Source organism: Epargyreus clarus, unplaced genomic scaffold, assembly GCF_041222505.1.
Source record: "Epargyreus clarus isolate Ecla_fem2 unplaced genomic scaffold, WU_Ecla_fem_2.2 ptg000014l, whole genome shotgun sequence".
Classification (NCBI taxonomy): domain Eukaryota; kingdom Metazoa; phylum Arthropoda; class Insecta; order Lepidoptera; family Hesperiidae; genus Epargyreus; species Epargyreus clarus.
The window spans coordinates 8452155-8477181 of record NW_027332222.1 but is presented as its reverse complement, the minus strand read 5'-3'; the positions used below and the strand labels follow the sequence as shown (position 1 = coordinate 8477181).

Below are 25027 nucleotides of genomic sequence, written 5' to 3'. Positions count from 1 at the left end.
TAAAGTCTGACAGTATGTATATGTAAACACAGAGGTAAAGCCTATGTCGCTCTCACAATTTTGTCGAAACGTATCATAATTATATTAGATCCGTTATCATAATTATGATAAGTTTGGGCTATAGGCATAGATTACTAAAGATTACCTACTCACTCCTAACAAGAAAATGTATCCAGTTTTGACAATTGAAATTGTGACGTTATTTGAATTTTTATGTTTGAAAAATATTAAAAAATGTAGTTTTTAGAGCATTTACGAATAAAACGATATTTCTCCGCACTTTTTCTTCAATTTTGTGTTTTTGCTCCACTTAACTGCACATGTCGGAAATGTTTCGCGTAAATTACATCATAACAGCCATTAAATGGCTGACAATGTGTCAATGTGTCAGCCATTAAATGGCTTAAATGGATAACACATTGTCAGCCATTTAAGCCATTTAATTGCTTCCTTCAATTACAAGGCAGTGAGATATCTATACTTATCTATGGCTATAGGAGAGAAAAAAGTACGCTTGAAAAACATTAGCATCCGCAATCTAATAATTTTCAATTCCTTATACTTTTCATAGAATATCTAAGAAGTAGATAGTATAGTATTTAGATAAGATCTCCATTACTATTATCACTCTAATTACTATTTTAACTGATATTAACTTAATTCTAGGAAATACATATCTTAATGTGTTAATCCTATTTTTTTGAGTTACATATCTATATCGAGATAATGTTGGAAGTAAAATATCTACTTAAAAACAAAACAATTATATCGATAAACTAAAATATCACTTTTACGTCATTATTAAGTAGATTAACATACGAATGACACAGTTATTATTAGCTTCAAATACTGATTTTGTTGGCAATAAAATGCTTTTAGAATAAAAATCCAGTCATGCGGCTGGAACGCTTTCTGTAAAGCCAGATATACTAGCTAACAATGCTAACTAACTAAACTGTTTAATGGGTTATCTATACCTACTACTGAAGTCACAAAAAATATTGTTATTGTTATTGTGGCTTTCTATAGCTAATATCTGTAGGAATATTGTCCCGATTACCCCCGATGGCTAAGTTCGTATGGTATGGTATCAAATATATGACCCTGCCTTGCACCAACACATTAAATACCTATATAGGCTTATGAGTGGACTGACAGCATGTTGGATTGATTCACCACACATTGAAGGTGGTAGAACCCTTTGTGGTTCGACTCCGGCGGCACCACCGCCATACCTATTTCTGCCTCATAACCGCAATGTTAAGCGCCGCTGTGTTCTGGTTTGAAGGAAATGGTAAGGGAGACATTTTCCAAGGCGTCCTCAGGGGTAGCGGCGCATCTGTGGCCAACCTCAGGTAGGATATCTAATCCTATCTGGGGTTGATTACAGATGTCCATGGGCGGCAGTAGCCACTTACCATCAGGTGGACTGCATGCATATTATATTTAAAAAAAGAACACAAAAATCATAATTTCGTAAATCCGACTCGACTTTAACAGTAGATTTTTTCGAATTCGTTACGAGAATATTCTATGTAATTACGAACGGAATATTTTCTGATAGAAATCGTCAATTGACCTTAATAATTTTATTAATATAATCTACTATTATGAAAAAATATTTTACTAATGTATATTTTAACCATTTGGAATGAATAAATAAACGACAATTACATAAAAGTTAGGTACCTACTTCTTCATACTTTGTTTTAGTATGACATTTTTGTATTATCGAAACCAGTGAAATACGAGTATTTATGAAAAAAAAAATCTGGACTGAAATTTTTAGTCAACCTATTTGCAATATAGGTGGTACCTACTTTTTGACATACTAAATTTGATATGAAAAAGGTTTCATCCATTAACCAGCTCGGTGAAGGTCGTCTTATATCGGGATCTTAGACCACTATATTTCTTCTCTGTATCGTTCCAATTTTAGTATATGTACTGCCGAAGCGAGTACTGAGTATGTGTGGTCGCATACCGTCGTACGCATCAGACGGTGCGGTGAGCGATAAGCTCACCTGGGCGGAGCCCGACGGGGCAATGCGCTAAGAGGACTCCGGTTGCGTTCCTTTGGAGATCCCGGAGTTCTCTACGCAGCGCTGAGGACGGCCACCGGGGAGGGGGGGGTTTAGTGCGGTAAGAGTCCCACATAACCCTGTGTCGCTCCCAAGGCATCGGGTACCTTTTGTAGGTGTTCCCCTCGTGAACAAAAAAAAAAACACTATATTTATTTTAAATTAATAAGTTAACCTTCTACGAGTATAATATGTTTTCGCTCTGGGGTTTATCGATAAGGCATGGTCTTTATTAGTACTACATTAGTAAAACAGTTATTGTAACCTACTCGTAGCCCCAGGGTGGGTAAATTTCTTATGTTCAACTACAGGTGGCGCTTTATTACAAATAATACTAGATACTTAGGTAATTTTTTGTCCACTATATCCAATTTAACATAATAATATGAAAATCACGATTATCTTTCCAATAATCACTATTAATTGGTAACTTTTTGATGTGAAACATCTATAGCCGCACGTAAAAAAGATTTCTGGCGTGGCGACGCTTACCTTTAACTACATAGACAAATGTTCTATAAGGGACAGAGCTATTAGAACAATGTGATAAAAAAAGACAACTAGTGTTTGACCTTGCGTTTCAAGTGTACGCAAACGTAAATATTGACCATGGAATATAGTGACCAATGATTACTTCAGTCAAAACGGGACATCGATTTTTTTATGTCAAATACTTTTTACTTGAAAAAATATAGTTAAAAATAATAAAAAACACGATTTTATGATAAAATTAACTAAAAAGTAGAAAATAATTTTCAATCTAGGAATCATTTAAGGAAAAGTAAATAGTATAATTGTGCAAAAAATGTAGGGCGCTTTATGAAAACTGATAAATGGAGCACCCCATGTTTTTTTCATAATTATAATATTTACTGTTACTTAATTGACAATGGCAACGGTTCATTTCGGAGACAACGGCACGAAGCATCGAAAAAAGGGACTGTCCCGTTAAAAACGGGACGTATGGTGGTTTTCCCATTGATACGCATGCTTGTCAAAGACAATGAAATAATGGAACAGAAGGTAAAAAATGTCCAAAACTGTCGATAATAGTTTTAGAACATCGTTTACGTAGAAATGTTATAGTACAGTTTAACTAAATAAATTATTATTATATAAATATATAATTTGAAAGAATGTATCTATACAGATGTATCGACTGGTTTAAAATATACGATTTAAAAATTGTTTATATTTATTATCATAGATTAGTAAAGATTACTCACTCCTAACAAGAAAATGTACCCAGTTTTGAGAATTGAAATAGTTGCGTAAAAAAGTTTTGCCACGTCTCCGTGCTAAAATGTCCCTAAAATATTTGAAATAATTATTTATTTATTATGTAAATTACGCAGTATTAGTTATTTATTTGTAAATTTTCTCTAAAAATGTTTTTATTTGTCAAGAATTAAAAAAACGAACTTACTAATAAGCCGTTTGTGGCTTCATTCAATTTCAAGGCGGCGAAGTATCTTTACTAATTTATGTTTATTATTTTCAGTTTTATTTTACACACGACCATTAATTGCAAAGTTGTGTACATTTTATAAATGTTATGTACTAGCTGACCCAGCAAACATTGTGTTGCCATATAAATAAAAAAAATGTTAAGGGTGAACAACCCTTATCACTTAAGAGATATGAAAAATAGATAGTAGCCAATTCTCAGACTTACTGAATATGCATATAAATTTTGATGAAAATCAGTAAAGCCGTTTCGCAGGAGTAAAGTAACTAACATCGTGACATGCGAATTTTATATATAAGATTCGAATCTTACCGTGGTCTTTTTGAGGATTAATTTCTGGCTATACAAAGATTGTTTATTAAATTATGTTTAGGTTAATTTATTCAATTAAAGAAATTTTAAAATACCGTATACTATCCTATATAAATTTTATGGTAATATTTTTTATTATTTGCCACAGGTATCGAAGAAAATTTAGAGATTAGGATACAGAATTTCCCATATATCGCTTTTATTTTATTAAAATAAACATTATTAGCATTTATCTGTGCATTAAGCACGCGTATATTTGGTGTGTTTTGAGCGCCAGCAAATGTAAAATCTACTATATTGGTAGATTAAAATTCACATAAATTTCATTGCATACAATGTTTTTAAATTATTAATTAATTTTAATTTCATTCTTCTCAGAGAATAAATTTATTAAGACTGACAGAATTGTATTTCAAAATCAGCTGATGGCGTGCAGCGCACGAAAGTTTTTGATGTGAAACATCTATAGCGGCACGTAAAACCGATTTCTGGCGTGGCGACGCATAACGTGCGCAAAAATCGTAATATTTTATTTTATCATTATGACATATTTAGTTCCTATCACAATATGTTCTTTTCTGCATATTACTTTTACAAAATAATGTCGATGTTTCACATCTGCCAGGCGTCCCGTGACGGCTCACATGTTTTTTTAACTATTTTTTTGAAGGTGGTAGAACCCTTTATGGTTCGACTCCGGCGGCACCACCGCCACACCTATTTCTACCTAATAACAGCAGTGTTAGGCGCTGCTATGTTCCGGTTTGAAGGGTGTGGTAAGGGAGACAGACTTTTCCGAGACGTTACAGCTTAGTCCCCAGGGGTAGCAGCGCATCTGTGCCCGAACTCAGGTAGGATATCTAATCCTATCTGGGGTTGATTACAGATGTCCATGGGCGGCAAAAAAAACTATAACAATACAAATTAAGCTTACTAAAGCTTACGAATAAATTCCATGTTGTCATTCTGTCGGTAATGTCAGTAGATATAGAAATGATCTCAACGCGCTTAAAGTGCAACTTCAAAAATACTTCATTTATCAAGGCTACAGCATTACATTAAAAACTAGATTTTGAAACGAGGAGGTAATTTAGCTAAATAAATAGGTAACCTACCACAAAATGATATCGCCATTTTTATTCGAACCGATATTTCATCATTATACACTCACTTATAAAAGGATAACGTCACTTACTCCAATGGGTTTTTCCTTAATGTCGTTTGAATGTCGACCTCAACCTAGGCGATGTAAGTGAACTTGAAAGTTACAGCGCGTAGAGGTCACAGCTTACGAGCCCGCGAATCACGGGGGTCACGGACGTCCCGCTTATTCGAACGCGTTAGCTCGTAAATGTAAAGCTTATAGTCCGACAAACTTTTCTATGCGTGTGGCAGGGGTAACACTGGCTTGTCCCTGTAGTTCCGGGACTAGAATAGGGCTATGGTATCCCCCGCCTGTCGTTAGAGGCGACTAAAAGGGGGCTGCCGGGGTTCCGGGCGGCAAGAGTGAACGAACCGTCCAGTAAGCGACCTCGATGGACGGCGGTATGTGTGGTCGCATACCGTCGTGAACACTAAATGGTGTGGGAAGAGCCCCGATCGGGGCATCGCGCTTGGAGGACTCCGGTTGCGTTCCGTTGGAGATCCCGGAGTTCTCCAACAAGCGTTGAGGACAGCCATCGGGGGGGTTTTAGTGCGGTAAAAATCCGACATAATCCGGCGTGGCTCCCGTCGCCGGGTATCTTTTGAAGGTTTCCCCTCGTTAAGAAAAAATCATAATGTTGTTAGTTTGTCAAAACTACTTCAGAATATATGCTACGAATATGCTAAGTTAACTATTACGCATATGGTGTCATAAGAATTAAAATAATAATATAGCAGTAATCAATAAGCGGACTCAGATCAAACTTGGATTAATAAGTGGATCTGAAGCCAAACAACTTAATTATATTTTTATGGAAACGTAGAAGCAAGTGAGCATGAAGTCCACTGCATGATAATAATTGGTAACTGCTTCCCGTAGATATCGCTAACAAATTCTATCACGGCTTGGAGTCCTACCTGAGGTCAGCCACAGATGCCTCGCTGCCCCTATGGACTAAGTTGGATACCTCGTATAAGTGTTACTTACCACACCCTTCAAGACAGAATACAAATTTGCCAAACGTAAATGACTTACATATTACTTAACTAGTTTTTGCCCGCGGCTTCGCCCGCGTTTAAAAAAATAATATGACATAATATCGATTATGATATGAAATGATCGATTATGATATGATATGAAAATAATCGAATTTTTGGTCCAAAAGATCGATTCTCCGATTAATCGATCTTAGATCGCTAGTTCCCGTGAGATTTCCGGGATAAAAACTCGGATCTCAGACTATCTTTGTACAACATTTTATTAAAATCGGCTCAGTGGTTTAGGCGTGAAGAAGAGACAGCCAGACAGACAGACAGAGTTACTTTCGGATTTATATTAGTAAGGATTAGGTACCTATTGAAATAATAGTGAAACATATAATGATTAATATGCGGAATTTGTGTAATAATTATTTCGCAGATAAAACCTATTTTTAGTTGTACTTAATTAATGGTCTTATTAAACCTGTAGACTAACTTCCGCTTGCCTCGTATAGAATTTTGTTATAATTACTCAAGAACCTAAAATATTTCAGGGTTATAATATAGTGCTAAAATCTGTCTAGTCCACGTGAAAATCCTTTAAAAATTGGCTCAGATGTTTCCAAAATTAGTCTGTACAGATAATGAATTTAGAAAAGGTTTTTCTTTTCTCACATTGTGAAATTATGAATAGAGTCAAAAGAATGCATATTGTAAGATTCCAAACTAGGACTTCGATTTAATCTTATAAATAAAATTCTCGTGTCACAATATTAGTTACCGTACTCCTCCGAAACGGCTTTACCGATTTTCACCAAATTTTTTATGCATATTCAGTAGGTCTGAGAATCCGCTACTATCTATTTTTCATAGTCCTAAGTGATAAGGGTTGATCACTCTTAACAGTTTTTTCTACACTAATATTATAAAGAGGAAAACTTTGTTTGTTTGTTTGGTTGTAATGAATAGGCTCAAAAACTACTGGACCGATTTTAAAAATTCTTTCACCATTCGAAAGCTACATTATCCACGAGTAACATAGGCTATATTTTACATGAAATATATTTGATAAATAGATTTTGAGGCGGTACAAAGTTTGCCGGGTCAGCTAGTTATTTATATGGCAAAACATCGTTTGCCGGGTCAGCTAGTTTCTTTATACAAATCATAGTGAGTAAATTGCAAAGGTTAGAAATATGAGTTGACCCTAGCGCTTAACCATGCTTAATTAAACACTTAATTTAGATATAATTAATAAAAGTATAGATTTTAATTAAGATACCGCAAAGTGGCAAGTAAAGGTTAGTAAAACTCGTTACATATTTTTCCAAGATCACGCACGACTTCGAGACGGTTTTTTCCACGAGCTGATTTCCGTACAATAAGACCTTATGCAATGTCTGTTTTACTAGTTCCAAGTATTGAGAAAAAATATAGGTACGCATGCGGTCCGGAGTTACCCGACCGGAACGAAGCTCTATAATCTTCATTGCAAAATTTGCAATAATAAAACATCATGACGTGTCAAAACTCAAGCACGAATTACGATAAAAAACGCATGACAAATGAAAATAGTTTTAACGTTTCTACGCGTTCAGTACACTTAGCATGAGTTTTCAAAACATCCCACAATTTAACGTTACGTTTACTCAATCCATTATTCTGTTCCGTTTGCTTAGTAGACTGAGTAAACGTAACAATAAGTAAGTGCTCAAGTCTTTTTGTCTCATGTTCGCAAAAAAGGACAGACAAAACATAAAGCGCCATTTTGTCAATTTAGACATTAAACATTAAATGTTACGTTACTGACACTATAGTTCTAATAAAATCCGCTAGGGGCGCTGATTGGAAATAGTATGGGCAAATACGTAAACAAATACCAAAACAGTCATATTTGTCAAAACGTAAAAACTCATGGTAAGGGTAGAGTATTGTGGTTATGGTCGTCTACTCTAATCTTAAAGCTCAAACGCACATATTCATTAACTGTATATAACAGATAGAGAGAGATGGAGGGAAAAAGAAAGAAAATCGCATGGAGTGGCAGAACACTATTTCCTTACGTGACAATTTCTAATATTCAAGGATCTTAAGATTAAAGGAACTTCATTACAATAATCTTACAATAAAGTCGACCACCCCACATCAAGCAAAACCTAATTATAATTAAAGAACAGCTTTATTCAAGACACTTATTACTCTTATCTTTCCATTATACATGTTTAAATTGAGTTAAGAAACATCATTAGAACCGGATATTAAGTTTTTTACGAGCTCAACCGTAAATAAATATCCGTCTTACAGCTCCTTCACTAGAGCCGTCGTTTTTGTGTAGGTATAGTAATCCTCCATTACGCGACTCCTCCTACTTGTTTTAGCCTAATTAATAAACTACGATTTTGAGGCAAACCTCAAAGATTTAATCTCTCATGATCTCACGAATTATATACTAATCTTAACGTTCATCTATGTGTAATTTCTCAGACACATGTTTTTCTGATGATAACAGATTTTTTTTTAGTCTTATGAAAAAAAATTAAAACAAAATTGCCGATTTTATATCCACGTTTCTGTAGACAACACGATCCACACATTTAATTTGTTCTCATTGATCTTTAAGTTATATGTACTATTTTATTTTCATTTGCCTATAATATGTCGACCTTTAACAATCTAACAATTCTTTGACCTTTTTGTAAAATCAACCCCTAAAGTGATATTGATAAAATAGACTTTTGTACTATGTTACGTTAGTCTACGAAGTCACAGGCAACGCAGTAGTCAACGCAAAAAAAGTCAGTAGGCAACGCAAAAAGAAGCAGCAACAAGCCTACAACGAACTTTGACTCGATACGACATTTTTTTTGCCTTGACTACAAACATGACTATTTAATGCTAGATTTAGGCACAAAGTATGAATTTTAACGCAAATTGACATTTTTTCTTAATTTTCTTATTTACATGATCTTGACAATTTACGTACAAGCTGACAAAAAAATATAAATATTTTGTAACCACGCATTTAAAATTTTAAATAATAATCGTATATAGCAGTAATCTTGTGTGAAGTAGTAGTAAAAAGTACTTCCGAACTTAAAATGTAGAAAGCGCAAGGGGCTCTCGTGCGACAGGTGCCCCATGTGTTCTTTTAGGCCGCATTTACCAAGAAAACACACTTGACTTGCAGCCCCATAGCCCGAAAAGTACATAGGCGAAAAATCTTTGAAATGTGTATTTATCAGCGAAACAAACAATCTGTGAAATGTGTATAAATATAATACCGATACAACTTTCCGCCCCGGGCCTCCAGCGATCGCCTATTTCGATTAGTATACGCGCTACGACCCAAACGGCGTGCATTTCCCTGAAAATAATCCTGACAGGGCTCACGAAAACACATCATAAAAACGTGTTATAGTATACTTCAAAAATAAGTAAAAAAGCAATCATTTTAGGGGGAGGGCAACTAATTTTGATACATTGCCCATTAAAACACGCCACTGCCTCTTAGCAGACTAAGAGGCAGGGGTCCTCTGAGAAGAGGAGTACCTTTTTTTTGATTTTTATTTTTTTTTTGTTCACGAGAGGAGTACGTCCTACAGTGTCCAGTGGCAAAGTAATGGATTTAAGACGACCCTAAAACCTAGGTCATTGCTTTACGTTTAATTGGCGACTTGCTATTTACGAGCACCATGCTGTCTGCTATTTGAACCATTGACATTATATAAAACTTGTTTAATTTAAAAGCAATGTTTCCAGTGCACGTGACTTAAATTTAATGAATAAAATGAAATATTAAATAATGAATAATATGAAATTTGACAGTTATTACAAAAAACTAAACTTGAGATTCATCGAAGCAATAATATGAATGAAAAAGATAACATTTTATTTCTAATATGGTACATTATTCGAAACAGCTTTTTATCTTTTAAATACCTTATATACCTACTTATACTCGTATATATTCGCATCTGTATTAATTTTCAAATTATTTGAAACACGATGAAAAATGAGGTTTAGAATAGTGGCGCCATATTTAGGTAAAAGCTGTATATTTACTTATTATACATAAACTTTATCTTTATCCCTGAGGGACTTTATGAACTTATTATCTCTCCGTGCCCGCAATATGCTTAAGGGAGGCTTTTCTTTACGTATGAATATAGAAGGTGGTAGAACCCGTTGTGGTTCGACCCCGGCGGCACCACTGCCACACCTATTTCTAACTAATAACAGCAGTGTTAGGCGCTGTTGTGTTTCGGTTTGACGGGTGTGGTATGGGAGACAGACTTTTCCGAGGGTTCCAGCTTAGTCCTCAGGGGTAGCGGCGCATCTGTGGCCGACCTCCGGTAGGAATATCTAATCCTATCTGGGGTTGATTACAGATGTCCATGGGTGGCAGTAACCACTTACCATCAGGTGGACTGTATGCTCGTTAGCTACTCCTATATTACAAAAAAATATATGTATAGAGTGATGTATTTTCACATACGATTAATATAGTGAGTATTGGTTAAATTTCCCAAGTGAAATTCGCAGAATTATAATAATTGGGTATCTACTAATTTTTACGTAGTTGTTTGGTATATTTAAGTTTTTTTTTTATTTTTTATCCGCGACGGGACGGAGACGGTCTATGCGTTTGGGGTAAGAGGATATTTGTACAAACCTATTTACCATTGGTCAACATATTGTTTTTAAATATATATAACTAGCTGACCCGGCAACCGCCATTGTGTCGCCATATAAATAAAAAAAAAATTAAAGGTGAACAACCCTTATCACTTAGGGGGATGCAAAATAGATAGTAGCCGATTCTCAGACCTACTGAATATAAAATTTGGTGAAAATCGGTAAAACCGTTTCGGAGGAAAACGGTAACTAACATTGTGACACGAGAATTTTATATATGAGATACTATTTATTTAAACGTCTAGTATTTTAATAAGTATCGACTTATCGAGAAAATACATATCCTAGCTGAATCTTTATAATAGTTTGCAAGTTTTTAGCAGATCGCCCCATCAATGTATTCTTAACAAACGCGTAGTAAACACGCTCGTACGACGCTGTTGTGTTTGTGAACGTCTGTATTCGAATTTTCTTTATGTTCCCAGGTCCTTACCTATCCCGGACGGTCTGGCGATGGACCCAATGTCGCCCACAGCACTAGCAGTCCCAACTGAACTCATGGACCGTATTGGCAGTGGGCTCACTATCCTGCGAGATCACGGCAAGAAACTTCAGAAGGTAAACATCTCTTTGTTTCTAACTAAATTTACATCTTTTCTTTCTTTTCATATATTAATATAGATTAGAAGTACTTAATAGGATTATTAAGATACGGTAGAGCCAGTATGATTCGATGGTAGCACCCCCGCTATATTTATTTTTTAACATAAAGCAATTCTTGCGTTCTGATGGAGCTGACTATCTTCATTGCCCATCTTACGAGTAGTTCTCAGGATCTGTGATCGGCTGATACTTCGGAAGTAGGCGCTTGAAAATTACTGTATTTTCAATATATTGCTCCACGGTTTTTAGATCGCTGGATCACGAAATAATCTGTCATCATAAGCGCCGCCGTCAGAAGTAGTAAGAAGTACATACTATGTACCTTACCAGCTTATATGTAAATTATTATTCAGTTTTTAATGATACAAAGATCGGTTCTATTATTTTGATTTTTTTTTATACTTCTAAAAATGGATCGGATTTGGTGAAACTAGGTCAGCAACTAGTACTAATAGTAATCTTATTTACTAGCTCCTAGGCACTTCTTCTCCATAACGAAACACCTTGTGAAGTGGTGGTAGTTGTATTGACATTCAAAAAGTGCTCTGTAAAGAACCTATTTTGAATTAAAAAAAATGATTTGATTTGATTTTACACACAATTGACTCATTTGATACGAGTCACGGTAAAAACGAACTCGTTCAGGAAATAGTCAAGGACATAGCTGCATCCAGGAAGTTCGTGATGCTTCATAAATAGTGAAGTCCAATGTCCACCAACTTTGGTTTGATAAATTAATGACATTATGGAGTAATTAATGTAATTATCATATTAATGAAATTTATGTACCTACTATAAGAATCTGAGTTCATATACAATTTTGGTAATTATCATATTTATGAAATCTATGTAGTATGTACCTACTATATTATTAAATTTCGCGTTTATATACATTTTAATGAAGCTACGACTAATTTATGCTTAGCGTATTCTGTGCAAGTTAACATTTACAATTTATAAATTTTGACAATTTCTAGTATCTACGAGACTTGTTAAATTATGATCTTGGAACAAATGGAAAGATTATTTATATTATAACGAGAGTCATCATCATCATCATCAACCCATTACTGTCCCACTGCTGGGCACGGGTCCCCTCTCAGAATGAGAAGGATTAGGCCATAGTCCACCGCGCTGGCCAAGTGCGTATTGGTAGACTTCACATACTTTTAAGATTTTTTTTTTTATAAAACTCTCAGGTATGCAAGTTTCCTCACGATGTTTTCCTTCACATAACGGGAGTAACTACACTTAATTAAACCCTTCTCATTATAAGATGAGGGCCGTGCCCAGCTATATGACAATAATGGGTTGATGAGGATGATGAATGAAGGCTCAAGTGCTGAATTGAATGATACAAAGAAATAATTACGATGCAAATTTTGTTTACTGTCTGTCTGTTTGTATGTAACCATTTATAACGACTTTCGCAGGAGGTCCAAGGTTATCTGATGGAGATATATCTTAATTAGGACTTGGCATGACCTGTAGACTTAATTGGTAAATAAGCAACACGTAATAAAAATAAACATATTTATGTATAATTAATTCTAATAATTACGCGCTGGCCTTTTATATATTTCAGTTGTATCATATTTTACCTATCTGGTAAATAATAATTGACAAAGACATTATTTAGCTACTAAAACCACCTTATGAGTTCAATACACTCTGAAAGCTGGTAGTGTGAGCGTCACCTTGTAAAACACAGTTATTTTTAAGGTTATATGCAAGTGGTAAAGTTGTCGCAGCCAGGTAGCTTAATAAGCCGTTCAATTAACAGCCTAGCCTTTTTACTAAACAGTGCCGTTCAACTAGCTATAGTCCGCGTAAAACTGCTAGTCCGCTCTGAATTTAGAAATGAATCGCGTCGCCTCAACAAATTGTATGACTACACCTGCTCGCAACAACTTCAGAGCGGACTAGTAGTTTGGCGAGGACTCTACCTGAATTCAGCCCGTCAAATACGAAATTTTATGAACTGACTGGCCGAGGACAATTTCATAATTAGTGACTATGACACAATACATAAAACATAATTTCTGATGTAATGTTTTGAAGGAGATGGTTAAGTAGAGAGTAATATGAGATGTTTCCATTTACTTAGGTTTCCATGCAAAACATTTTAATCAAAGTTAAGAGTTCTTTTTTTCATTTATCAAATAATTTACCCAATTTCAACAAGAAAATAAAAATCTTAAAATAGACATAATAAATTTATTTTTGAAGTTAAGTAACAATCTTTTGAAGTGAATATAACAAATAAATAAACTTTATCCAAAACTCGTCACAAATCTTTTCTGGTTTGAATGACTAATTTTAACATTGCGCAGAATTTACTTTCAAAACTTTACAATAACAGTTGAGTTCACTCTGATCTTTTTCCTTAAATGACTTCAATCTTTATAAAGTTTCAAAATATATTTTCGACTGACGTACAAATCTTCTAAAATTACACGTCCTTTGTTTGTTCACGAGGAGGAAACCGTCAAAAGGTACCCGACGCCGTTATGTGGAATTTAACGCACTAAAACGCCCCGGTGGCCGTCCTCATCGCTTAGTGAGAACTCCGGTATCTCCGGCGGAACACAACCGTAGTCCTCCCAGCGCGATGCCCTATCAGGCTCTGCCCTGGGGGGAGCAACTTACGCTCCTCCCACATACCTGGTGTTACGACGGTATGCGACCACACATACCGCCTTCCTTCCCGGGGTTGCTTGCTGGTCGATTCGAGGTCCCACTCTAGCCGCCCGCAACCTCGGAAGGCCCCTATTTAGTCGCCTCTCACGACAGGCAGAGGATACCATAGACGATACTTATCCCGGGACTATAGGGACAATAATTACACATCCTTCCCTACCTATCAGTATATCAAATTAAGCTTTTACGTTAATTTTTTTTTATTTTTTTTATTACACTTTATAGACCAATAAAAACAAGTGGTACAATAGGCGGACTTAATGCTAAGTAGCATTTTCTACCAGTCAACCTTAAGGATGTGCAGAAAATATAAAGGCGGCGCACAATACATTTAATATTTAAGATAATTAAAAGAAGAAAAAAATATATGTAGAAAAAATTAACCTCTATAAATAGGTTATATCCTAAATTACTTGGTTACGGTCATTAATGCTTAACCGGAATTACAAAATGCGATTCACTGACAAGCATCACGGATTCAAATATGGTTTCATAGGTTAGCGGAAAAAATGTTATATCCTACGGTGTTTTTAATTAATGACGTAAAATAGCAATTCTGATTGTGAGATAAAATTTAATTTTAGTAGTTGTGCGAGATGTGATTTTACTTGGATTCTAGTTTTAAGGTGGGTTTATTTTCTTTTATTCCAATGTTGATTTCACTAAATATTGAAATACTTCACTATTTGAAAACTTTGAACTCTACTGTGTAAGTAAAGAACTGAACAAGCAAGCATGTTGGCATGGTAGAGCCAGTATCGGGAGGTATCACCGCCGTACTCATTCCTAGGGTGAATCAATTCGTATGAAGGATGTGCATTGTGCAATTGTGCATATCGGCTGACATACATGTTAGATGCGACCATATATTCTACCTATTCTACCACCTTCAATTAGATGGTCATGAAGCGACCCTCGTTACCATCTAATTGAAGGTGGTAGAACGGTCGACTACGGCGGTACCACCCCGCCACACATATTTCTGCCTGTGTTCTGGTTTGAAGGATGTAGTAAGGGAGATACTTTTCCGAGACGTTCCAGCTTAGTCCTCAGAAGTAGCGGCTCATCTGTGGCGGACCTCAGGTAGGAATATCTAATCCTATCCGGGGTTGACTACAGATGTCCATGGGCGGCAGTAGCCACTTACCATCAGTTGGACTGCATGCTCGTCTGCTACTCCTGTATTACATAAAAAAATCTAAGCCCTCAGGCGTGGAAACCAATCTGTGGCCGGTTCCAGAATAATTTTGAAAAGTTTTGTAATCTTTAACGTACAATAATTTTCGGACATCAAAGTGACTACATCTAACTTTTCCTCAAAGTTTTGATAAAGCAAATACGAGTATTGTTTCTTATATCAGTAAATGCTACACTATGAGAATACAAAAAATAACATGCTCAGAATTCAAATGTTAACCTGAGCTCAAAACAAAAATGAACTTTGATCCTTTTTGTTGCCCCATCTTTCTCTGTTGCATTTTAAAGTATTGAATGCAAATCATCCCGAAATATTTAAATTGTTGGCCGCCTTCGATTAGCAAAAAACTTGTTTGTGGTTTAGCAAAAGATTTGTTTCTCGTAACGACTTTTGACCTTTCTTTAATGACGTCTGTAAAGGTCTGACAAACATACAAATAAAATATCATTACAAAGCAGCGAATTTATTATGAATATCGATGATGATAATGTAATTTTAAAGATGGCAAAATATTTGTTGTTTTACTGCGGCGACAGTACCACAACCACTTGGCTATTTCTGTTTTAAAGCAGCAATAATATTTTGAGTGTTCTAGTCTATGATCTAATTTGAAAGTTAAAGTTTAATGTCCCTGTCTTTATGTACATCGCATTATCATTCAACATGAAGTTATTTACAAGAATGTCCACTGATAGTTACAAGTTGCAACCACTGAAAATAAAGGCAACCATATGTTGGTTGGCATCTAATATAGTACGTGCAAAAATACTAAGTACTACTATTACAATTCATCCGTATAATCAGACTTCAGCCATATATTAGTAAAGATTACTCACTCCTAACAAGAAAATACTATTTCGATTCTCCAAACAGGGTACTGTTTGGAGAATCGAAATAGTTTCGTAAAAAAGTTTTGCCACGTCTCCGTGCTAAAATCTCCCTAAAATATTTGAAATAATTATTTATTTATTATGTAAATTACGCAGTATTAGTTATTTATTCGTAAATTTTCTCTAAAAATGTTTTTATTTGTCAAGAATTCAAAAAAGAAAATGTAAAAGATTGTCGGAAATCATTTCGTTCATGCTTCGCTGTCAATCTATTACTGTCCCACAGCTGGGCACGAGTCTACTTAGGTATACAGTGAGTTAAAGTTATTACGCTGACGTTCAAATTGGTGAACTTCACACATCCTTTACAATCCTTTTTTGTATTTTGTAGAACTCAGGCGTGTAGATCATAATGTTTTCCTACACCGTGCACCGTTAAAATAAGTTATAATTTATTTCTAATGCGCATATAATTTCGAAAATGATTATTCAAAGTTAAACGCGCATCAGACGCGCATGTTTTCAAACTATATCATACGAATTTGTGTAAATATTTTTGTAAAACAACGTAGTTAATTGTATTTTCATTTCTTACGTCACGTGTAGCTTATATTAAATTTGTTTTTTTTTCTTTTATTACTTACAGACTGTATTTAAACAGGTAATCATATTTAAATGTGTTATTTAAATTTTGCACATACATGGTGAATGTTTCGATTACTTATTGAGTAGAAGTGGTATTACATTTCCTGGATTTTTATTTTAATCATTTTGTTTGCAGTATCTGTGGAAGAACAGAAAGTTTGAGGTTTTGAAGAAAACGTGGAAGTCCATGGTGACCATAGTATTGGTGGAGGCGAGGGACTTGCCCGACGTCCCCGCCAATAACTCCAATGGTCTTTACTGTAAATTTAGGTAAGTCAGTGTTCACTTGGTTTATCAGTTCGTATAAATGTTAGTGTCGAATCTTGCAGCTAATCCAGTCAATCCACCCTAATGCGGGGACTTTTTTCATATATTTTTATTTCCAATACATTATTACCTAAGTAACTTGTGGCGTCATTTTAAATCCACTATTGTGGAAGCCTCAAGGTGAGAAACTTAATTTTCTGAGAAGTAATAGCAAAAACAAACTTCACACACCGAGTTGGTACTCGCACTTGCTAATAGGGTGGATTATGGCCTATACCCTCTCTCTCGGAGAGAAGACAGTACCCAGCTTTGAGACACTAACGGGTTGATGTCGCAGACCTGTATTTGTCTATAGGTCTGTGGTTGATGTCTATGTAACTATAATTGAACACAAACATATTAGTGTTAATTAATGTAAATTAATTATCTACATTTTTCATTTACATTTCGGAATTGTTACAAGGTTTTGAGAACAACAACCATTAAATATGAATACGTAATCCGATAGTTTGGAATAACTTGTTTATTTGTTTTTGTATCATAACATTAATATAAATAATGCCCATCATCATCATATATTTATCAGTAACTTGACCTAACATAAAGGCTAAACCATTATTAATAATTTTAAAACGTAATTAATCCCCGATTGAATCATATTATTTGTAAATAAATTAATCATTAGAAACATCTGATATATTATTACGTTCTAATGTATTTACATCACTAAAACTCTTTGTTAATTCGTATCTGAATTGAACTAACAAACAAAGAGCTTTATGTACATTTAAAAGAAATGAACGTATACTAAATTCCAATACTTTTAAGCTTCCGTATACATAAAGTCAAGGAACTCATTAACTATATTGCAATCATTATATACAAGTTAAGGAAAGTCCTTGGCCATTATACATTAATCTCCCAGCTATAGAACGATTTTAGGGTTCCGTATGATACGGGTAAAACGGAATCCTACTATTAAATCTCCGTTGTCTGTCCGTCTATCACAGGGCTCTCTTGAACCATAACTGATAGATGTTAAACCACAATGTGTATTACTATAACCGCTATAACAACGAGTACTAATGGTGGGTTGCACCGTGTAATTTTAATGTTTACAAAACTCTTGCCATGTAACTATCTGTCAAACCCAGGCTTTAAAAAAACATTCATGCAACTATAACTAACACTCAATTGTTTTTGTCAACTTGCGTATCTATAAACGTTGACTGTATGGTGTCGAGACACAAAAATGAAGTTAAAGAAAAACAAATTGATGCAACACAGAAATGTAATTAAAACAAAAAATCTTGGTGGTACGGAATCCTCCGGAAGGGTTCGAATCGCACTCGGCCAATTTTATTGTACAGCGAAGGCCATCTCCGGAGATACTTCAGTCAATATTTTTTGTAACTTGTTTTTAATTCGGACATTCTCAGAAAGAAACATTCCTCTCTCAATGCAACCTCCGCTTGATTGAATTTTATTTTGTTTTTGATTGACTTTTGTATTTCCTTCTTGTGGGTACGTATATTGACTTGTTCATTTTTATTATAATTGTTTGCGTCATTTTACTAAAGATACATTTTTTATTTGTATTATTCATAGTCAATTTACGAATACCACTTTCAACTTAAAAACCGCGGTGTCTTAGGCTAAGAACACATGGAGCAGTTTTCTATCAAATCCGCGCGTAGACGCTGTTTATTTATTTTGAAAATCACGACGTTACCGCTACGGAAGCGCTCGGAGGAACAAGATAGCAAGTCAGATATAGAAGTTCCTTGCAGGTGTCAAGGAAACCGCTGGGAATCGCTCACGTCGCAACTATAAACCGCGCTGTGACATTGGCATTCTTTATTTACATTTTCATACTCTACGCATGTTGCGGTGTCACATATGAGCGAAGGCGGTAGAAAACCGCTCCCTGAGTTCTAAACCTTAAATATTATATGTTTTAAGTTATGTTTGTTGTTTACGTTTTTTTGTTATTTTATTGTTACAGGTTAGGCAATGAATCGCACAAATCGAAGCAAGTACACAAATCGAAACCGGTGTGGCGGGAAAGATTTAACCTACACCTTTATGATGACAACAGTCTAGAGATAAAAGTTTGGCACAAAACGAAACAAAAGAATTTCATGGGAAGGTAAGATGTAGTGAAAATAAATATAGTTAAAAAAACTAAAAAACACGCTTTTATGATAAAATCAACTAAAAAGTAGAAAATTATTTTCAATCTATGGATCAGTTAAGGAACGTTTGAAAAGCGCCCCACACTTTTTCCACAATTATACTATTTACTATTTATAATATTTTTTATCAAATTCATGTTTATTGATTAAGTTTTAAATTGGTAGGTTATTTTTGTCATATGACGTACATATTAGTAATTCAACAAATAATTTATTATTATAACTTCCGTATGCTGTTAACAGAAGAAGGTAGAACACTTATGAAATCAAAGTCATCTTGAAGGTCTTGAAGTCATGTAATAATATAGTCACATAAACGGTACATAGTAACGATATAACAATTATACGTAAGTAAGTTCACACTAGTGATTAGAAGTATTATAACTACACAAGTATCTCCGTTATTCGACTGTTCTTGCTGACGTCTCCGACCAGAATGTCGCTCTCTGTTAATTCGAGCGCCGCCATGGTGTAGTCCCCACTTCACCTACCCGCATCTGTTTTTAAACTGTAGTATTAAATGAGTCACTTATTACTTTAATGTAACGTTATAAAAATGTGATATCGTTAATATCCAAGCTTCTTATTAACGACAATAACATTCGGCCGTCCTGCTCACACGTTCGTCCTCGATCGTGTATGGTCTGATGCAAGAGCTGCAAAAGAAAACCAGTTGTTTAATGCCTAAGTCCAGAAGAGTTACACATTTTCTTGTAATACCGACTCGCACGTAATAGGCCCGAACTGTTTATCAAAAACATGGCTTAAACTATACGCATTTTCTTGCAATACCGACTCGCATGTAAAAGGCCCGAACTGTTGATCCGAACCAAGGCTTAAACTAGGTGATGTTCATATAGAATCACACTAGTTGTGTATTACCTAGGTTATAAATCTGCCCCAACAGTGTTCACCACGGATTTCTGTTGCAGGCATAGTTCATAAGGACTCTTTACATAAATGTCATATGCGCGACAGGTATTGAAGCGAATGCATTAGACCATTGTTAAATAATAAAAAACACGGTTATAACTAGGTGATGTTCATATAGGATCACTCTAGTCATGTATCACCGCAGTTTTTGTACCTTGTTTACGATAACATTCGGCCAGTGCTCAACTCAAATTTACTCCAAAAATGCAATATTCACTTAATGTCTTCCAGGTACTCGATGCCTTGGGTCAACCCAACCATATGCATCACCAAGAGACACCCGTGAACATCACATTGCTAGAGGCATCTGCACTAATCCATCTTAACTCCAGATAAATAAAAATCAAACCACAAAGTTTCCTACACCTACAGTAATGACAACATCTAACTGCCCACTTTACTTATGCCTGGATTCTAAGTCCAATAGTTAAATCTCCAACAACTATTGATTCGATAAAGTTACGCATCAGAATAACGACGTTTATCTTATTAGTCCATTTCGAAATGCTCAACAACCTGTTCAATAACTGTTATACTGATAGATAGATAGATCTATAGTTGGCCACTAAATGAATCTGTGCGACTCAAAATATTATTATAACATTATTTTATTACTACTTAGTACTTCTTTTAATTATTACAATGTTATTTTATACAAATAGTTGCCTTTCCAACGTACGTCTTTTATCAACTGATGAAGCAGTATCAAAATAATAATATATCGTTCATATTTGAAATGAATTATATCAAAGTTAAAGACTAAATAATGGTAAACAAACCATGAATTACTAGTCTCAATCTATCCATGTTCTTAATTCAAATGAGTTTGCCCTTACATCAACGACATTTATCTACCCCCATTTTTACTTATTCTACCAAGATGAATTCACATATGACAAAATAATGTTTTAACTCACGGTTTTTATTCCTGTGTCAAGTATGTTCGTACTTACGAATCGCCGTCCATGATTGTGAGCGGGTTCTTCTGTTCTGTACACTTCTGATGAAATCAAAGTCATCTTGAAGGTCTTGAAGTCATGTAATAATATAGTCACATAAACGGTACAGAGTAACGATATAACAATTATACGTAAGTAAGTTCACACTAGTGATTAGAAGTATTATAACTACACAAGTATCTCCGTTATTCGACTGTTCTTGCTGACGTCTCCGACCAGAATGTCGCTCTCTGTTAATTCGAGCGCCGCCATGGTGTAGTCCCCACTTCACCTACCCGCATCTGTTTTTAAACTGTAGTATTAAATGAGTCACTTATTACTTTAATGAAACGTTATAAAAATGTGATATCGTTAATATCCAAGCTTCTTATTAACGACGATAACACTTATAACTAATATATTACAGTAGGTATGTTTTTTTATCTACTCGAGAGGATTTTACGTATGTTACCAAAAACTGAGGTAACCCATTTTTTCTTGTTCTTATTAAAGTGTTCGTAAAGCGTTTCCACAATCGTAGGTACCTACCTATACAATCATCGAGGATATAGTTTTAATTAAATTCTAGTGACCAGTGACGTAAATCTTACATGTAGTGTAAAATAGAAATTATCGCGAAATTGCCTAAAATTATTTTTATTCATTTACATAACACAGCCGCGTAAGTCACGACCCGTGTCTAACACGTTCGATGCCTAGGAGTTCGTGGTCCGCACTTGCACGCTCAATGTATGAGCGGGCGGAGGCCGGACCATACTCCCATTTCAAGGGGTTCGCGCTCCTACACGATCGACCACCAGGGGGGCGCCCGATCCCGGGCAAAGAAGGGATCCTCGAGACCCGAAATTCCATGCCCACCGCCCTTATGTTAACATTGTCTTAGCGTATGTGAGACCGGGGGGTATGACGTCTCACTTCGTCGTCGTTCTACGCCTTAAGCTGTAAAAGGGTCATTAAATGTATCCAAGATATTATGCATACAACACGAAGTCTTCAAGTTAAAACTGGTCACACGTATAAGTACGTATGTGTGACGTTTCAATACCCATTGATAAGTATTTTATCTGATGGCTACCAATGTGAATCAGCTAGGATTATAATCAGATAGGATCAATAGCCACATGTGCATTGCTACCCCCGAAGACTAAGTTGAAATGGTTGGTATAATTGTCTCTCTTACCCCTCATACCTGAACATAACACTGTTGTTATAAGCTAAATATAGTTGTGGCTTTTTGAATTAAACCATGAAGGCAGTAAATTTACTATCTTCCACTTTTTGTGTATACACTTAAATATTAGTCTCAAAACGCTCAGAAAGGATTCCAAAAATACAATAGGTACATATTCTTCCATAATTATCAACCTATAAAAGAATACATCTTTATCCACTTATTTATCACACTTCCACTACAAAAGACATTACAAAAATGATATTTTATAACTCGAAGCAAGACTGAATGTTCAAAAAATATAAATTTAGAAAAAGTATGTAATAAATGACGTAAATCATTAATAGCCAGCAATTATGTGATCAACACGTGACTCAGTGTAATGTGACTGTAACATTAGTGATTACTGATTATGTACCCATAATCTATGATTGAAATATTTATTAAATTTAACAGATGTGTCATCGACCTCTCGCAGCTTGAGAGGGAGCGCACCCACGACCTGTGGCAGGAGCTGGAGTGTGGCTACGGATCAGTGCACCTGCTGGTCACACTTTGTGGCACTGAACGAAGTCCTGCGATTCAGAACGTCCTCACCACCAACGGGGTACACCACCCAGCGCCAGCGGAGGACAAATATGTAAGTTCCATCAACCAGTTAGTGTTTTGCAATGAGAAATGTTAAGATCCTCTAAAAACACGTTGTACTTAAAATAATCAACTAGCATCTAAAATGTTCTGACCTCTTAAAGTATGAAGATCTTAAATAAAACCAACTACAATAAATAACATACAAAATAAGTAAGATATCCAACACACCCTTCTAGCACTCACTCGAAGAAGTCCGAGATTCATATAGCGACACACACCTCAATTTTTTTCAAAATTCTGTATGTATTAAAAGAATAACTATTTATCACTTATTTCTTGTCACCCTATTGTATTAAATAAATAAATCCTGTTGCAAAGAACAAAATTATCAATTACATATATATTTTTATTAATAAAAAGTTATCCTTGAATTTTGTCATACAATATGGCCGATTTAATGGTTTCTGAATAAGAATGCATGCGTTCGGTGCCACATAACATTTCCTGGTTGTTTAAGCGTACGTTTAACAAGCATGAAATGCTTTTGTGTTTCTTACTTGCTCTTTGCGACCTTGATTTAACATGTAAAACCTACAGAATATAATGTAAAAAAACGTTGAATAGGTAGAAGTAATTTTTTATGTATTGTTCTTCAAGACATCTTTGGGTAAAACCAAATATAGTTAATTATGACTTTATGAGCTCATGCTGAGGTCAAATAAGAACACATATTGAACCTAGTGTGCGTACACTATATGTGATAATGGATTCGGTAAATCAGCAGGGAGAGTCGTATCCGAGGTTCGAATCCTAGACCATAATTTAGGTATATATGTTGTTAACGTTGAAAATATCTAAGGTGTAATGAAGAATTCTACTTACTTCTTGTTAAATGGCCAGCATAGTGACTACGTCAGCATTTTTGAACTAATAGTTCGCGGATCGTTTTCGTAGTTTTCCTATACATCTTATGTGGAAATAGGGAAAAATAGACCAACTTCGTAAAATAATAAATTTTCAGGAAAATATTTTTTATTCCAAGCCGCAAAATATTTTTTTGTTTGGTCCATGGTACCTAAGTTAAAAATATCTCAATGCTCCATTACGATAAAAAGATTAAGAACTGTTGGCCTAAATAATTCTTATTCTGAGAAGAGATCCTTGATATAGCTTTTGATGAAGTTAACCAAATTAGTATGTACGACCTCCACATTGTTGTATGCGACGCATAGATAATCTAGTTTTTCTTAATAAAACCAGTTGAAATGATAACGACAAATAACATGACAATAACACAGATTATGTTTACATATCAATTACCGGTAATTGACTAAAGACTACATAAAAAAATATAAACATATTTTTTTAAATGTACAACGAACCGTAAACGTAACCGTAAACAACAGTTTATGACTTACAACATGCAATTAACAAGTTTTTGTATAAAAGTTTCCTTTTTGAACAGATTATTAACGGTGCATTGTGCGAAAATCGTCCATTTCCAATTTGCATAAACAAACTCATTGGTTTTTTTATGAATCTGAATTATTTCTTTATGTCGAAAATCGTCGAAACCTTTGTTTTGAACTCAATTATTTTGAAATTGATTTTTTTACATATTGGTACCGTAGCAATACTTAACAATTGTGCTTAAGAAATAGAACATGTATTTATTTACATCACGTTTTCATTTTATCTTTATTCTTGTCTTTGTTGTGCACTTGTATTACAATAAATTGTGCATCATGATCAGCATTGAAATTCTCTCTTTATCCGTTATCATAGTAGGTACAAGTGCAAAATGAATGCATTCACAAATGAATAGACTCACTGAATACAAAACGTTGTTTAATGTTAATTATGTAAAGATAGGCCTAACCTTAATTACATTTAATGAATAAAGTAAACCAACACGTCTTTAAATTTCCGGTAGATGGCAGTATGACTGGAATTTCGTGATTACGTTTTAATGTTTTACGGATATTTATAAAAAGGTGAATTAGAAGATTAAAAACGCGACCACTAATTTCCTAACGTCCTTATCGCCTTCGATTTAGACCAAAGCAGGGGCGGCCCTAAAGCGGCGCGGGCGGTGCGACCTCACCGGGCATCGTCATAAGACGGACGCCGAAAAGACATAGGTACTTGGGGCGCCGAAAACTTAGCTACATGTCTGGAACATACATATTCTGTGCAGTAATTTTAGAGTGCGATCTAAATGTCGCCAGGACCTAGGGAGCGCCACCATGGGATGT

At 35.1% G+C, this 25027-nt stretch overlaps 1 protein-coding gene across 3 annotated transcripts in view; it reads left to right on the top strand.

Annotated features, from left to right (window-relative positions):
- The window catches only part of LOC140747441 (multiple C2 and transmembrane domain-containing protein), an 86465-nt gene that overhangs the window by 38794 nt on the left and 22644 nt on the right, over positions 1 to 25027 (top strand). For all 3 annotated transcript variants that reach the window (XM_073079896.1, XM_073079895.1, XM_073079897.1), the window contains exons 2-5: positions 11106 to 11238; positions 16793 to 16926; positions 18929 to 19072; positions 22638 to 22821. In XM_073079896.1, coding sequence (XP_072935997.1) covers positions 11106 to 11238; positions 16793 to 16926; positions 18929 to 19072; positions 22638 to 22821 — 595 coding nt within the window. The remainder of the gene's footprint in view (positions 1 to 11105; positions 11239 to 16792; positions 16927 to 18928; positions 19073 to 22637; positions 22822 to 25027) is intronic.